The sequence below is a fragment of the Pipra filicauda genome, unplaced genomic scaffold (assembly GCF_003945595.2).
Source record: "Pipra filicauda isolate LSUMZ 115617 unplaced genomic scaffold, ASM394559v2 scaffold109_size3271384_pilon, whole genome shotgun sequence".
Lineage (NCBI taxonomy): Eukaryota > Metazoa > Chordata > Aves > Passeriformes > Pipridae > Pipra > Pipra filicauda.
Window position 1 is genome coordinate 331,407 of NW_024103540.1, and position 16,094 is coordinate 347,500.

General features: G+C 42.0%; 1 protein-coding gene across 2 annotated transcripts in view; it reads right to left on the reverse strand.

Annotated features, from left to right (window-relative positions):
* The window catches only part of MEIS1 (Meis homeobox 1), a 107,645-nt gene that overhangs the window by 65,649 nt on the left and 25,902 nt on the right, over nucleotides 1–16,094 (reverse strand). For both annotated transcript variants that reach the window (XM_027751696.2, XM_027751869.2), the window contains exon 7: nucleotides 15,025–15,136. In XM_027751696.2, coding sequence (XP_027607497.1) covers nucleotides 15,025–15,136 — 112 coding nt within the window. The remainder of the gene's footprint in view (nucleotides 1–15,024; nucleotides 15,137–16,094) is intronic.

Consider the following 16,094-nt stretch of genomic DNA (forward strand, 5'->3'; position numbering starts at 1 on the left):
GTCCCGAGTGCTGCAGTGCCAGCTGCCAAAAGACCTCATGCCCAAACAGCACAACAAAACTAAGTACGGCCATCCCTACCACCTCAGCTCAGCAACAGGTTTTGTTTCAAGGCTTCTCTCATGGAGCTTTTCATCTCATGCAAGACCTCAAAGCTGTTTAGTTGGAAGTTGAGCAAAGCAGTGCTACCAAGTTTCACAAGCCCCATCCATCAGATTTTATATTTAAGTCCTCAGCTCCCAGAGTCATGTGAAAACCCTCGACCAAAACCTCGTAAGCACTACTGAAGCAAGCAACATCCTGATGGCAGGGAACGCTGGAAACCTGGCTTCTTGGCAGCTATGCAAGGGAATACAGACAATGCCTGCCCTGAATAATATTTTTTAAAATATCATATACATATGTCTTTTTCTATAAATGCCAATATTTTTGAACACTTATTACCCATACGGGTCTGCAAATACAACAAGTGCCATGAGACGCTCAGGAGCTGCAGAGGACACAGCCTCACCTACACATACAATGTCCAGGCCCACTCCTTTTATCTTCACCAGTACAAACCACTTTATTCCGCTTCTCAACGCAGAGCAAACATTTCCTTTCTAAAGGAATGGCAAGTTTTAGAACAGATTCATCCCTACTCTAAGCATTTAAGTCAGACTGCCCAGCTAAGTGTCTGAGCGAGGCCATTAGTCCTCCCCAAGTCCCTTCACAGTCAATGGAGAGAAAGAGAAACTCTCTGGAGGGAAATTCAGGATTGAGAAGACTACAAGCATATGAACACTATTAGCTTTGAATACTGCACAGAACAGTAAAAACTTACAAGCAGTGAGGCTACTGCAAGGAAACTATGGCTAATGAAGGTTGAATATGCCCATCTCTGTTTCTAAACAAGATCTGGACTTCAGGGCTCTTTCTAAAATTACTCAGAATGGAAAGGCTGAATTTAGCTCCCATCCATCACCTTATCACAAGGATACAACCTCATGCTTCCTGCCACTGAGAATCTGGAAAAATGCAAAATTCTACTTCTTATCACCAAATCATAATTAATTTCTTCTTCCTATTTTGCCTTACTTGAGGAAAAGAAGAAAAAAAAAAGAAAAAAAGAAAAGCCTTCCTTGATAGATAGCTAAATTTATGTCTTACCAAACTGAATGTAAATGCAAGAAACAGGAAGCTTTTACTTGGAAACTGGAATTTCAAGCACTCAGTGGCAAACAATGAAGCAGAGAGATAAAGATGCAATGGCAATGGTGGGGGACAGACCTGCCAAGCTTCCTGCCCACGCTGACTCAAGAGCATGTGTCCTACCATGATACGGACCGGCCGCACCGCTTGCTTTTATTTTGGTAATTGGTATTTGTTCCTGTGAAAACCCCTATAAAAACAAGTCAGAAGACCAGACAATAGTAGACTCACCATCTCTTATAGTCAGATCTTTTACTTAACACTTTAGCAAAAGATGTAATCAGCAGATCTTTGTCCATTTATACAATTCTCTCTGCTGCAACGAGGATTGTATTACACTCTCCAGCACCCGTCAGATCAGAGCATCCAGTCTTCCCCATCACTTCAAGAGATTGATCTGATATTTGAAAGCACATTTGCTATTATCTACTTCAGCCCTTTGGAAATGACATTACACAGATACGGGGGGGCAGGCAAATATTGCCGCTCTTTTATTATTCCTGACGTTCCCTTGCTTGTAATATCTGAGAAGTTCCCAGGTCAATGGGATTACTTTATCTTCCTCCCCCCCGTCCTTTATCTCCTCCCTCACCCCACAGGTATCCATGTCCAAATGGGACACTTCAGTGGGGGGTTTGCTTGACCCAGGTCACTCGAAGGTCAAGCTTTTCACCACTTGCTAATGCAAAGCTTCCCCCAAGCCCTACTAACCCCGGGGGGTCCAGGGCACCCCCTCCCCATGCACCCCTCTCCTGGCTACAGGGCCAGATGGAGAAGGCAAATGCTCCTCAGTGAAGTTACAGAAGCAAAATCCTCCCCATATGGAAAGTGGAATATGTTTTGAGTTTTTAAATAAACAAAGCAAAAGGAGAAGCTCCTGAAAAAATCAGCTCAGCAGAGACTTTATTCCTGTACTAAACTTGAAGGATGGGAGGCTTAACTAGTTAGGAGCAACTCAGACTATATTTTTGCCTACCAGAACAAAGATCAATTTTTATTTAGATTGATTTTAAGATTTACATGCGAGAAATGGATAAAATTGGATCAAATATATACTAAAACAAATTGTTGACTCCCATGAAAGCCAATAAAACCAAAACAAATTTCACAGATCTCATCTACCAGCATTTGAGATTTGCTTTATTTCATTATTCTGTATATATTTACGGAGCAGAAATTTGCTTAACTCTTTTCCACTTCTCTTTCAGTGAAACAATAAGACTCTCTGCAGAATATTTTCGACTTGAATATTATCACCAGGATAGCATATGGCAAACTAGCAGCAGGCAGTTTATCTTCATCCTCTTTGTAAGCTAAAATTAGCACAATGCTTTTGCAACAGCATATGATGTATTCAGACCAGTACGATATACCTAATACAACTTCAGATCCATCCCTGGCTAACCTCCAGTATTCAAGTAAATTGACTGCTAATTTTAACAGAGTATTAATGTGTTTAGTATCAAGTTGGCATTTATCAACTTGAGAGGCATTTTTAAGTTTAATACTGTCATTTCACCTACACCAACTGCAACTGTAAATAAAATTTGTATATTGGTAACACATGGAATTTCAATTCCTCTGTACAAAGCAATTCTAGTTTATATTAAAACATTAGGTATGGAAAGCCAGGCTGTAACATTGCATAATATGCATACTCTGCTTTTCAGACAAACATGTTCCTCCTGCAGACTGTTAGCTGGTTACTTTATTGGGATTAAATTCAACCAAGTCACCAACATTATTTGGATTAAATTAAAGCAAGTCACCAACTCTACGTTTCCTGATGAGGTGGCTCTGCCAGCCCTCTCTGCTTGCCAGTCTGCTGTTCAGCTTAGTAAATCATGGCCACCTCAGGGGTTTTTTAGCTGGATTAAATATGTGGTGAGACACTAACATTAGCACCGCTTCCTAATTTGTTTCTTGTAGCTGCAACACCAAGGAACTTAGCACAATGCTCCTTGTAAAGGAAATTTGAAAGGTTCTAAAAAAGCCCTATGCTTCATATGGGTGGTTGCTTTACCACCTTTCTTGCCAGGTTCACAGAATAAAAATGTGTAATAGTGGGAAGCACTCACATCCAAGCACGTATAGGAACAAATACACACACAAACTATAAATATTTATACACTGACATTCAAAGATTTGGTGGCTCAGCCTGCTCACCAACTGACAGAACAGCCCTCAGCTTTCCTACAGCCCGTCACAGAACTACAACAACACAAAACCACACCAAGTCTGTCCAATAGTTATACTGAATTAACGTTACCACTATTTTTGCTTTTACACAGCTGACCTCATGCAGAATTTTTGTGGGTTAGTCCAGACAGGTATCAGAAAAAGAAAACAGGCAGAATCCTGCGCAAAAGCCTCTCCTGGGGCATCCTCACTGCCACAGGCAGGATGAGGGGACAGGAGAGGATAAATAGATGCTTTACTACATGGGAAAGGGAGGAGGAGTACAGCATGAACACATTTCAATTCCATTTTGTTGTCTCTTTTCCCCCCTGCTGCAATTTGCCTGCATCTTATCCCCTGCTCTTTAGCAAGAGGCTGCTACGCTGATGTTACAGTACCCTGAAACTTTAACTCCATTTTAAATGATGACACTTTATTTTGAGCCGTTCAGTTAACGCTGACCCCATTCCCTCTTTCCCCTGCTTTAGGAAGGCAGTTGATGCAGAAGCACATGTGCTATAATCCAGGGGCCCAAGCAGGAGCTCCGCAGTGGGGTTTCTCCCTCAGTGCTGTGCCAGGAAGCGAGAAAGGGAGAAGATCCTCTTGGCACAGCAATAAGACCAACAAAAGATTCTCCATCCTACAAGCCTTGCTTCCATGACCTTCACTCGCCGACCAGAGAGAGCTAAGATATGCCTTCTTCGGGGTCCATTGGGACGCTACAGACTCCAGAATATATTTAGCATGCATCCAATGTGACACTGCTATTCAGAGCACTGGGGGAAGATTTTAAGAATCTGTTAGGTTACTTCCACCACCATTAGCTCTTTTCCAAGGATGTAAGTGGTGTCTCCTAGCAGGTCTTCTCCTGCCCTTCTGCAAAAGATTGTCTCACAACCTTGAGACAATACTCAGCATCCAGGTTGCAAGGGCTGTCTCTCCTGAGGAACAGAACCAGTCACAGGAAAACAAGGGCCAAGGGACAAGTATTTGAAAAGTCTATTCTGCCTGCATTATTTACTTATATGCTCTTTCTTCTTTCCCACACTTCCACATTACACTTCTGCAAAGGGTAACCACAAAAAACTGACTGCAAACTCTGTGCTTGATTTTAAACACTCAAGAGGAAGAAAATAAAATATATTAACAAATACTTACAATGGAGTAATATTTATAATATATAAATAAATTATATGTATAATCCATGGCCATTAGATGCCAGAGGTACCGCCCAGCAATGAGGAAGTTCCCAAGCTGCAGAGGGAGACAGGGTGGCAGAGGGCCCTGGGGTGTTCGTGCCTGCCCTGATGTGACACTGCTCCCACTGCACATCACTGGCCCATCCACGCTCTTCCACATCTTTTCCCACCTTCCAGACCCAACCAGCAAAGGTTCAAGCGTGTCAAACCAAAGGCTACACAGAGGAGGTAACACGGCAAAAGAGCCAAGCTGGAACAGTGCCGGAACAAAGAGCACCCTCATTCAAAGACCTGCCAGAGTAACGTCAAACATTTGCTTAGTCAGAGCCCTAGAATCCCACATCAGCTCAGGTAGAAGGGGTATCAGGCCTCTCCCTCTGGTATTTCACATGGCACCAACTAGTGGGTCACCAGGCCAGTGAGAAGCGGTCCCCGGTGAATTATACGGTGATAGGTCGCTCTGATGCTGCCACTGCTGCAGGGGCTGCCCTGATTGCTCAGAGAAAGTCCCCACCTCATTCATGAATTTAAAATTAAATTTAAAAAAAAAAAAAAAGGAAAGAAGAAGAATAAAAAAGCCTGTGTGCATCCATGTGCTTAGAAAAAAATTATGTCAGCATCTTACAGCGTTGATCCTATTAATTAATCCCTTGAAGAATGGCCCCTCGCCCACAAACATATAATGTAATGCCGGCTTAATCTTACCTAAAAAAAATACAATGCAATAAGATTACTAGTCTGACTCTGCTAACTGTTACAGCACTGCTTAATCCTGCATTTTGGTGCTTTAACAAGCTCCTACAATACTGTACAGAGTTTATCAGAGCAGTTGCCAAGAGAGGAAGGACTTATATTTTAAAGAATATAATTCCACTGTCTTTTGTGCTTTTTATGTATTATGTTTATACAATGACTTTCATCCTGGAAGATCTCAAAGCCTATTCCCTGCTCCTGTTTCCACTAAAGTCTTCCTTTCAGGCTTCATATTGGAGCAGGATTAGAAATAAATAAATATATATATGGGGGGGGAGATTATAGCAGGAAGATTTGCTGGTGCAGGCACTCATTTCTTCCATTCCCCAAATGCAGCTGGGAGGGGTGACACCAAATTTGCCCCCTCCTCCCAAAAATTTGCAAAGGAACCCATGTGGGACCTTGCTTTAAAAAGTGAGTGCAAACATAGCCTACGAAAGCATCATTCCCCTATTCCTGCAATCACTTTGCCTTCATCCTCAGGCTCTATTCCCACCGGCACAGTCCCACTCCGGCAATGTGCACCCACAGCCACACGTTTCCCAGTCTTCTCTGGTTATAGACATATTAAGCTTCCGATGGAATAGGAGAAGAAAGCTCTGCTCCCTCCCTGTAATTATCAAATCAGCCCGAAAATGAGGAAGAATTGAGAATCCTCATTATAGCACATCATAAAACACGGCGAGGTCTCGTGCTCGCTGTATGTTATTGGCACAGTCTGCCAACAAAACTTTACAAAGAGCACAGGAATGCACGTTTGCAGAGATATTAAAGTCATAAAAGGGGAAATTTGTATTTTATTTTCCCACAGCCTAAATGAAGGTGAACCAAGCAAATTTGGCAAAGAGTGCTAGTCAGATGCCATTTCCCACAGCAGTGTGGTATTTTCCTCTGGGAATAAAACATTTTCCTTCAACTACTGTTTATAACTCTTATCAGTTCAACAGCAATAGAGCCATCAAGTCCAATATCTTGTGGAAAAAAGTCAAGGTCAACAAGTACTTGCATTTTCGTTTATCTTTAGTGCAATTGCTACTGACATTCAATTGGGTAATAAACATGAGGACTGTCAAATGCTCTCAGCAAACAGGTGATCCAAAAGCTATCAGAGAGAAAGAGGCTACCGCCAGGTAATCAAACAATTCTGTTGCAACAATTATGATTTGAGTGCATTCATTTACAGAAGCAATCACCTGTCAAATTTGAATGAATAGCGTCAAACCATTCCCACCACTGGGGTAATAAGGGCAAGAAAATACAAGCTTATGTCTACTTTCTTCCCAACAAAAGCATGCTGGCATTAGCAGTAGCCATCAAAAAAGGATAAATAAAAAAAATCCAGCATCTTAGTTCCTGAATTGAATTATAAAAAAATTATTTTAACATAGAAACTAGAGGAGATGTGCCCAAGTAACTCGATCTTGTGTCGGTGTCTCCCGTGAACAATAATGGGTGTTTAGGAAAACCCTCTGGAAAGAGGGGGTACACGGACGCGGCTGTGCCGCAGCTCTGACAATCAGCACTTGGGCAGCTTCCTGAGCCAGTGGTTGCATCTGGACCAGGGTTTTTAATAGCCACAGAAGGACCGATTTTTCCATGAATTGGTCTAATCTCTTTTTGTCCGCTGCTGACCTCCTCAGCACACTGTAGCAATAAGTCTAACCCAACACATGAAACATTTTTGTATGTTTTAAGCCTACTAACACTCCGAAAAGCTCATGTGCCATGAACACCCACCCTTACTTCTTGCATTATGGGACAAGCACCCACTTTCTCCATACACAACTAATTTTAAGGACTTCTCTTCCAACCTTAGTCATTCTTTTGTTTTCCCCTCACAGCATTTCACGAGAGAGACAGGAAAATGGTTTGTGCCAAGCAGCCCAATGGTGCATCCTATTGCATCACTAATCCAGAAACACGGCATGTTTATGGGTTTATGCTCCTTGTGATAAAATGTTTCTCAAAAGAAACATCTGAAGATTACAACTTTTGGTTTTTTAACTTCCAGTTTAAAGAAGTCAATGACACACACCTTAAAGTCTCACTCTGCCTGCAGCAGATAGCAAAAGACTTAGCTGAAACCACTAGGACCTGGGAGGTAAATGGGGATAGAGCTGGTGCCCTTAGGATGGAAATATTAAGATGGCCTCTAATATGGGCCATATGGGAAGCTCATTGGCTCCAAGTCACCACAACATAAGTGAAAAACATCCAGGATGTATAGGACACAAAAAGCCACATCAGAATAAAGCAACTCTGTTTCTAAATTAAATAATATCAGCAAGCCTGAAAACACACGACTTAGGTATTGCTAAAACGGGGCGTCTTGGACACTAAAAACTTCAATTTCTACAACTTCTTACAACCAAACTTCTCTCTAGCCCATCCAAGGAGGAAAGAAAGATGCTCTTCAGTCCTACACAGGAGATTTTAGGTAACAGCCCAAGATGCGATTTAGCAATGTGATATTTTCCACCACTGTTCCCTGCTCAGCATATCCAAGATCCTGCCCTCAGTAAGACACCTGGTTTTGTGCAGACACGCTTTGGGGGCTGCAAAAGCCCTGCATCACTGATGGGATGCTCATTCCAGGGTCAGGACCATGTTCTTAAATACACATCTATGTATACGTCAGCTTGCGCAGCCACACAGATGTTTAATGGGCTAGACATTTCTAAGTTTAGAAAAACTTGCCAAGAAAATAGGAAAAAAAAGGAGGGGGGAAAGGACTCCAGCACATGGCTTTTGCTGCTTGATTACAGATAGGCTGAGAAGTCAGGAATATTTGTATTTCCATAGCCACTTTAAAGGTAAACAGTTTCCAAACTCTTTTTCCCTCCTTCTGCTCTGCCAGCGATGGCAATAGCTTCAGCCTGCAGGATCTGCCTCCTGACGTGATCGCCTCTCTGCTCCCTTCCCAGCTGGAAGCTTTTCCTAAGCAAAGACTGGAAGTCGCATTAAACCGTGCTGAAACGGTTGTGCTGGTTTTGAACTGCTTATTATCTCTGGGGGCTGACCTGAAAAACAAGTTGGTGCTTAGACAGAGAAATTCAGGTTTCCCCTGAAAGGCAAATGGGAGGAAGGAAGGTTTTTTTACAAGGAAAAAAATTCATTTACGATGATGTTACCCACAAGTTAGGCAAAACAAGCAACATTTATAAGTATTTTAAGCTATCTTTGCCAAAACAAAAAGAAAAACGCCTGTTAATAACAGACATTTAAGCTAATGCAAGTAATTGAAATAAATACTGACACTGGGAACAGATTAATGCTCAAATCACGACAGACACCCACTTCCAAGAGAGGAGTCACTCCCTTTTACCATAGTGGAAGTGTAACCCTGCCTAGCTGAGCCACAGAGGCTGAATGCTGCCGAAATCTAACTTTAACAGCTGAATCAGGCTGATGAGACCGAAAAAAAAAAAAAAACCAACCAACAACAAAAAACCTAAACCAGAAGGAGGAAAAAACCAGTTTCACGCCCCCCGGCTTTAGAGCAGAATGATAAATTGACATCATGTTGTTATGAGCATAATCCTCAACTACTCAATCACTGTTAAAAAATAAAACATGATTCTGGGGAGATAAAAATAATTAATGCTGGTGCTGCTGAAGAATACACACCTACACGAAGAGTTTCAGATAAATATGGGCCTGGTTTAAAACTCGTATCTCACGTCAAAGGAAAAGGGTACAGGTGCTCACGTTGATTTAAAGCAAACTGAGCACTGCCCGCTTGATGGAAAAGCAAGAAAAGAAAAGGGGATGGCAGAGCCTCAGCCAGAAAACTGATACTGCTCCGTTTTCAAACAAGCCTATTACGCTTAATTCGGGATTCACAATACATAAAGCACCAGAAAAAACACAGGGAGCAGCCCCTGTTGACTAATGCCCTGTCTTTTCTAATCGAGGGTCACATCCAGTCTAACCGATCGCATGATAATGGCATCAGAAAAGGTCAATCAAAGACAAGCCGAAGCTTCCACTGCCTGGCTGACCTTCGGAGCTTGTGACAAATTGCTATCAGTCAATGTCAACTAATGACAGCGGCTCTTTGGCTAATCAATTGTTCTAAAAATGATCAAGAAAACTACTCGCAGGACAGCTCATTTTCACATCAATGCCTGTGAAGTATGAAAAGCTCATTTTTTTTTGAGTTTTTAATAAGCTCATAAGTAAAGCAGTTACTTGGTAACAGGGGTCACCTTAGTGAAAAGACAGAACCTTTGTCTGCCTTTTACATATTCTTTTATTACCATATTATAGTAAAAATATGCCATGCCATTACTATGCCAGAGGGCTACATAATAAAATAGGTAATACTTCATACTTTTTTTTTTTTTTTTGAGATAAATACTTCTGTGGTTTAGGGGCCACTGTTTGGATGTAAATAATTGTCGATATAGTCTCCACGTATTTAAATGTAAAGCAATCACCGCCGGCACTCAGGTGACATGTCCACTCATTACTCACCCAAACTTCAAGTGACAGAGCCGGTAGTGAAAACCACGCTGCAAAATCCAGTGGTGCTGCTGGGAAGTGAAGGTCTAACAGCAGCTATTTTGTTCTTAAACCCACCCACCCCATGTGAGCGCAACTTATTCCAACTATTTCCGACAGAATTCACATTTGGTAGGAAAACCGCATGCTCCGAAACCCCCTAAGCCCTGCAAAAGCAAACAGACATTTCCGCCCTGGAAGGATTCTGCATGTAAAAGCCAACGTGGAAATGCACACAGGCTTGAGCAGTGGGAGATATATCAGGGTTCTCCCTGTACAGCAAAGGGGTGACTGCAGATTCGTCCATCTCCTCATCCCACCTGCCTCTCCCAGCATCATTTTCAGCCATTTCTCAAAGCTTCACAGCCAGGCCACACTCAAATCTGCATTCATGCATTAAATATTACCAAAACAACAAACCCACACTGGTCTAAGGCTTGAGAAGTGCAAGCACAATGATGCTTTGCTTTTCCATGAGGAGAGCATCCAGCAAAGGACATTGCAGGGCATCACACCACATGAAGCCATTTGAGAAGACGCCGCGTTGGGAGGGAACAAGGAGCCATCGTTCAAGCACGGCACTGCTTTTCACTTGGGTTTGCCTCTTTACTTGGGTGACTCCCAACCAGGACACCTGTGCTGCCAGAAAGGATTTACCCCAAGGAAAACACCCGTCACCAACCCATCGGCTCCCAAAGCAATTGCCCACCTCACCACGGAGAAGGAGTGGGGGGTGGAGGGGAAGCGCTAAACAAGAAACATTAAAACTTTTGTTTTCATCGGAGAAACTGCCAAGTGACAGCAGTTTCAGGTTACACCCTAAACCTGCCTTGCTATGGTAGTTTTTCAAATTAAAATATCTTCTGTGGCCTCAGCCACTCTCAAGCCGTCCATAGGCAAGAAAGAAAGGAGGCAGGGCAACACTTAAGCTCAGCCATAATTGGAAGTATGTGAAAAATGAAGTGTCAGTTCGGTCAATAAAGGGCAAAGGTGAAGGGGAACTGCAGCCCAAACTCGGTGCGAAATGTGCTCATTAAGACACCCAATCCGCGGGCTCCTGCCCACCTATCCCATTAGTCATCGGCCATCTGACCGCTTCAAATGCCTCCCCGCTCTTATTACTTTTCTTCTCCCATGTTAAAAAAAAAAAAAAAAAAAAAAAAAAAAAAAAAGGGGAGGAAAAAAAAAAAAAGGAGAGCTGGTATATAAATCCTTGCTCAGTCATCTGGAACATAATGTGGCCCTTCTCTCCCCCTCTTCCCGGCTCTGCCGCCTGCCTTTGCAGCCTCCAAACAACCGCCTGGAGATTCCCAGCAATAATAAACCCGATTGCCTTTTTGCCTATAGGTTACTCGAACTCCTACAAAAGCCTGGAAAAAAATCCCAACATTGCAGCCATTGATACATTTTTATAAAGAAATATCACTGCTTTCTACTCCTGGCTTGAAGGAGCAACAATTATTTGGAGGTTAAAAAAATGTTTTGAACCCAGGCTGAGGCCTGGACGAAAAAAGAAAATGGGAAAGAAACAATACGCACAAATAGGTGACACTGATGGATTATTTTGCTTTTTCTTCCAAACCATGTAGGAGAGCTAAACGTGGGAAATAAAGAGCTACACTCTAGATTAAAAGTGACTGTACCAGGGCTTTGTTCAGCATTTTCCTGGCCCCACTGTTTGAAAAACAAACAAAATAGATTTCTCAATACACCAAACAGGAATATTTTCAAGTTGGAGGATGCAATAAGATAAAATAGTGCTGCCATGAGCTCTGCATCACCTGCCTGTACATAAGAATTTGCTTCCCTTCTTTTTAAATAGAATTTAGCAAGTTATTTCTCCACTGCATAAATTCAGATCTCTTTGCACCATTTGGTGACAGACCTTCAAAGGTCCTTCCCGTTAAGTTCAGAGCAATGGGAAAACTTTTTCATAATATTATTCTGCATTCCTGTACTATAACTATCCCCTGTGATGACACAATACCAGGCCTTTAGAAGAGGTTGTGTCAACGTACTATGCAATAACATACCCTGCTGTTCAGTGGCACGAGACCCCAGAACAGCTTCCTAGCAGTTAAATATGGATTTCTACAATAGATCGAAGCAGCTGGGAGTCATTACTATTTACTAAGTAAATAAATTTACATGTTAAAAAAGACTTTAAAATGTCTACAGGAAAGAACATCTCTCCTGTTTTCAAAGGCAATCATTCAATGTGTGCTGCATATTATGACATAAATAGGTTAAAACCACACTTTGTAAGGATTTGTAGTGATGAGCAAGGTAAGAAGAAAAATCTCCTAAAAGTCCAAAAATAGACCTTAACATAGCCTGGGTTAAGGACTAAGGGAGAAAAGTCTTGCTAAAGGGCTTAAGCTTTCCAGTCTGTGTGCCTCTCTGAAAATGCAAAGCTCATACGTACATCCTTGTGATACTTTCAGCCAGGTTGGAAACCTGGCTCAGAAGGTGCTTTTACCTACCCCAACTAGGGAAGTAGGCTGTGAGGACAACCTAAAACCAGACAGTTTTAGAGGGTTTTATTTCTGGTGATCAGATTTGCCTTTTTTTTTTTTTTTTTTTTTTTTTTAAATGGCAAACGTGCTCTTGACAGATGGAACCAAAAGGAACTTTTACAAACTCCTAAAAATAGGGAAGCCCATAATATACTGAATATATGTCACGCAACACATGCATCTCGAGTTAACTCCTATGCTCTCAAGCACAAGCTGGGGTCCCCAGCCTTTCGCTGCCACCCCTCCACAGCACCCGGTCGCTGTGGCAGTGCCATGTTGGCTCCTTCTGCTGCCAAGAAGAGCACCCAGCAGAGGTAAATACAGGAGTTTAACCACAGTGTTGCACTCCTAACATCAGGCCACAGAAGAAAAGCCATCAAATCACAGCATTTGGAAATTTAAGGCAGTTGGGGACAGGCAGGATATTTGTTATCTTTTTCTTCTCTTCCATTTTGGTCCCTCGGGGTCGTATTGTTTGACTTCTTCCCCATAGGGAAAGGCTAAAAATCATGCTTTGTTTTTTGTTTTTTTGGTTTTTTTTTACCAGAAGGTGTACATGCAGCTGTGGGTGTACTTAAACAGATGAGATTCCCCCATAGTCTCAGCCTTCAGAGCATTTCACACAAACAAGACATAAAGCAAGGCTCAGCGAAACCACTGCTTACCCTTCCTACATTCCTGTTCCTCAAAAACAATGCCACTTCCACAGGTGGCAAGTGGCCTGAAGGCAAGTCTTAGTAACAGAGACCTTCTGGACAGGGTCTCCTTTCCAAAACACCTTTCCCAAATTTGACCTGAGAGCTCCAGTTAGCAAATTCCCTCTTTCTTTTTTTTACTCTTCCCTAAAGTTTGAATGCAATGAGCCTTCTTCACAAAACAAATCTATCAAGCACTGGCTGCAATTCCAGCCTCAAGAAACCACTGGGATTTGGGTAAAAGTTTCAGAACTGGATAAAGCGTCACTGACAAGTCCTTCTGCAGATATTTAGTAGCACTCAGGCTTGAAACTCACTCTACAAAACTCTTCCTGACTGAGTTTACAGCATGCACCTTGCTAGGAGCTGACCAGGATGGTGATGATAAGACATCAGATATGATCGGCACTCCAGACTACTAAAATGTCATATTTAGGAGAAAATGAAGCCTGAAAAATCTTTAAAAGTACACCAGGAACTGAGTATCTCGATTTCCAAAGCAGTCTAGGAGCAAGCTGGCAAGCCTCCCCACAGCTGTTTTGTCCAGGCACATATCCACATAAACACACGCACATCCGTCTAATAAAAGGAACAGCCCTATCCGAGTACAAAAACCCTCTCAAAACACCATGTTTTAGTTCAAAGCCTATTTTTTTGCAGCAGCTTTTTCACCCTTAAAAAAACCCCACAGATTTAAAGTTTGCTCCAAAAGCAAGGGGCTATAATGAACATGTTGACACCACTTCAACTACAGCATTGTGAACAGCACCACTAGAATATATACGTATACATACTTGAAAGAAAAAAGGCCCCCTGAATTTATGTTGCATATCATTTTCCAGTAAAAGTCAGAGGTCAGAAGGTTACCAGTTTCTGCCTCAGCTCTGCAACAGTTTACTATTCCAGGCCCCATTTTTACTAGGCTGTACTTGAGATGAAGTCAGCAACTTTTCTTTAAACAATAACGAGTCGAATACTTAAAATTCTATAAAGAGATGTACGTTAGGTCCATGCATATAAAAAATTAAAATATACTGGTTTAGTTTAAAAACTAATCTTGTTAAATGCAGACTTTGCAATGCTAATCAGTACTGCTCAACCTTTTTTTGGAAACACAATTCCTTTGTTGTCTAACAGCACTTGAATGAAACATGATCATAAAACCAGATTTAAAAGTATATACCTATTGTGAGTTCAGAGTCAACTTCAATAAAGCACTCTCTTTTATATTCAGATTAAGGATCCTTTTTAAATTTTAATTGCATTAAATTAACACAAAATCCGCTGCAGTTGGTCTGTTCAGAAAAACTATGAAGCATTCAAACCGCTTCTTAGAAAAAAAAAAGTCCAGAAATTCAGCTTTTTAGATTTCAGAGTTTCTGAGACAGCACTGATTATTTGTAGTATGTCCCACTTCCATTGCACCAAGCTCGTTTCATACTCGCCCTGCTAAATCAGCTACTCTGGCCTGACACTCAAACAGAATGTTTTTGCATTCAATTAAACTGGAATGGAGTAAAAAGAAGTAAATAAAAGCATTGCTCAGGATTTTGTCAAATGGGCCAGCTAAAATCTCTCTTCTTTATATGCAGTGAAGTTTCGATGGCATCTTTGAAATATTAGCGAGCATTTCTACAATCTTAATTACATTTGGTTTTGAAGATTTCATCTTTTAACCCATTTGAATGAAGGAAAAAAAAACAAACCCTTCTCAATTCTTATTTTTATTAAGCATACTGCAAATTTGGTACATATGTTCCTCTAAAGTGTGCCTGCTGGCAGGGTCGAAGAAATAAAGATACCAATCCCTTTACTAGGAGGAGATGGAGAAAAAAGTGTCAAAATAAGAAAAAAAAAAAAAAAAAAAGGAAGATAGACCTTTCTCAGCACAAAACCCCTGGTACCAGAGCACATTTCAACATCAGAAAGACAGTAACCAGTCCCTTGAGCACATCTTGCCAGCTAAGAAAGCGTGAGGGCTCTGTTCCTACCTTGCTCACTGCTGTTGTCCCCGCTGTGCGATGTGTGTCCTCCGCTGGAGGGTCCGGGGGTTCCCCCGGAGCGCGTTGACGCCGTGTCATCGTGGTCTCTGTTCCAGGAGGGCTGTGGGACCAAAAAATTAACAAATTAAAATCTGAGATGGGGAAGAAATACCCAGTTCACGCCCTTCCAAGGAGAGCGGTGCCCATGCCCAAACCTGTGGGAAAAGGCTGGCAAATACATCCCCCAAATTATTCCTTCTTTCCAGGCAGCCATACTGCCGCTCCCCAGCAAAAATAATATACTCTGGAATATGTTTACCATCTAAATAATCCCAAGCTTTATTACCACAGAAAACAGAAACATTCCTGGCCAGGCAGGGGGAGCAGGAGGAAAGCCAGAGAGCAAATCACTGGCACTGGGCTCCAACTATATTTTTAGCATCCGCAAACCCTCCGGCACAACAGCCTGCAAACTCCACACAGGCAAAATGAGAGCGGTGGTCGGGAGCAGCACCATTTATATAGGCCTCCCATTCCTCCTACGAGGCCAACGTGGAAGAGCTTAAAGACTTTGCTGGCAATTAGGCCTGGGTCCATAATAGCCGGGATGTGTCAGCTGTTTGCCGGATGGTATATGGCAAATGGACCAGGCATGGGGACAAAAAAGAAATGAGAATAACAATGGCTTCACATAGGCTGTGTACACTCAGCCCCATGCAGAGCCTCCTTGTACTATTGAACAGAAAACAGATGTTGCTTCTTATCACTGGGTGCATTTGAAAGTAACATTCAGATAGGAAAAATTGGCTGTAAATTAAATTCTTAGGGAAAACAATCGTGGCAACAATCCTCCCAAGTCTCCCTTTATCACCAGAGAAGATTTTAATTAGCTTTTAGTACTAGCTTTTAAAACATCACAGAGCCTCACTGGTCATCCTGCATGGCCTTCTGTGCATAATTGAATAGTTTCTTCTTTACCACGAGGCAATATTGCCCACTGGAAATCACTGTCGAAAAGGAAACCCTCAGGTTTACAATGCACACACGTGAGTCTCTTGCATTTAAATTATACCCCGATA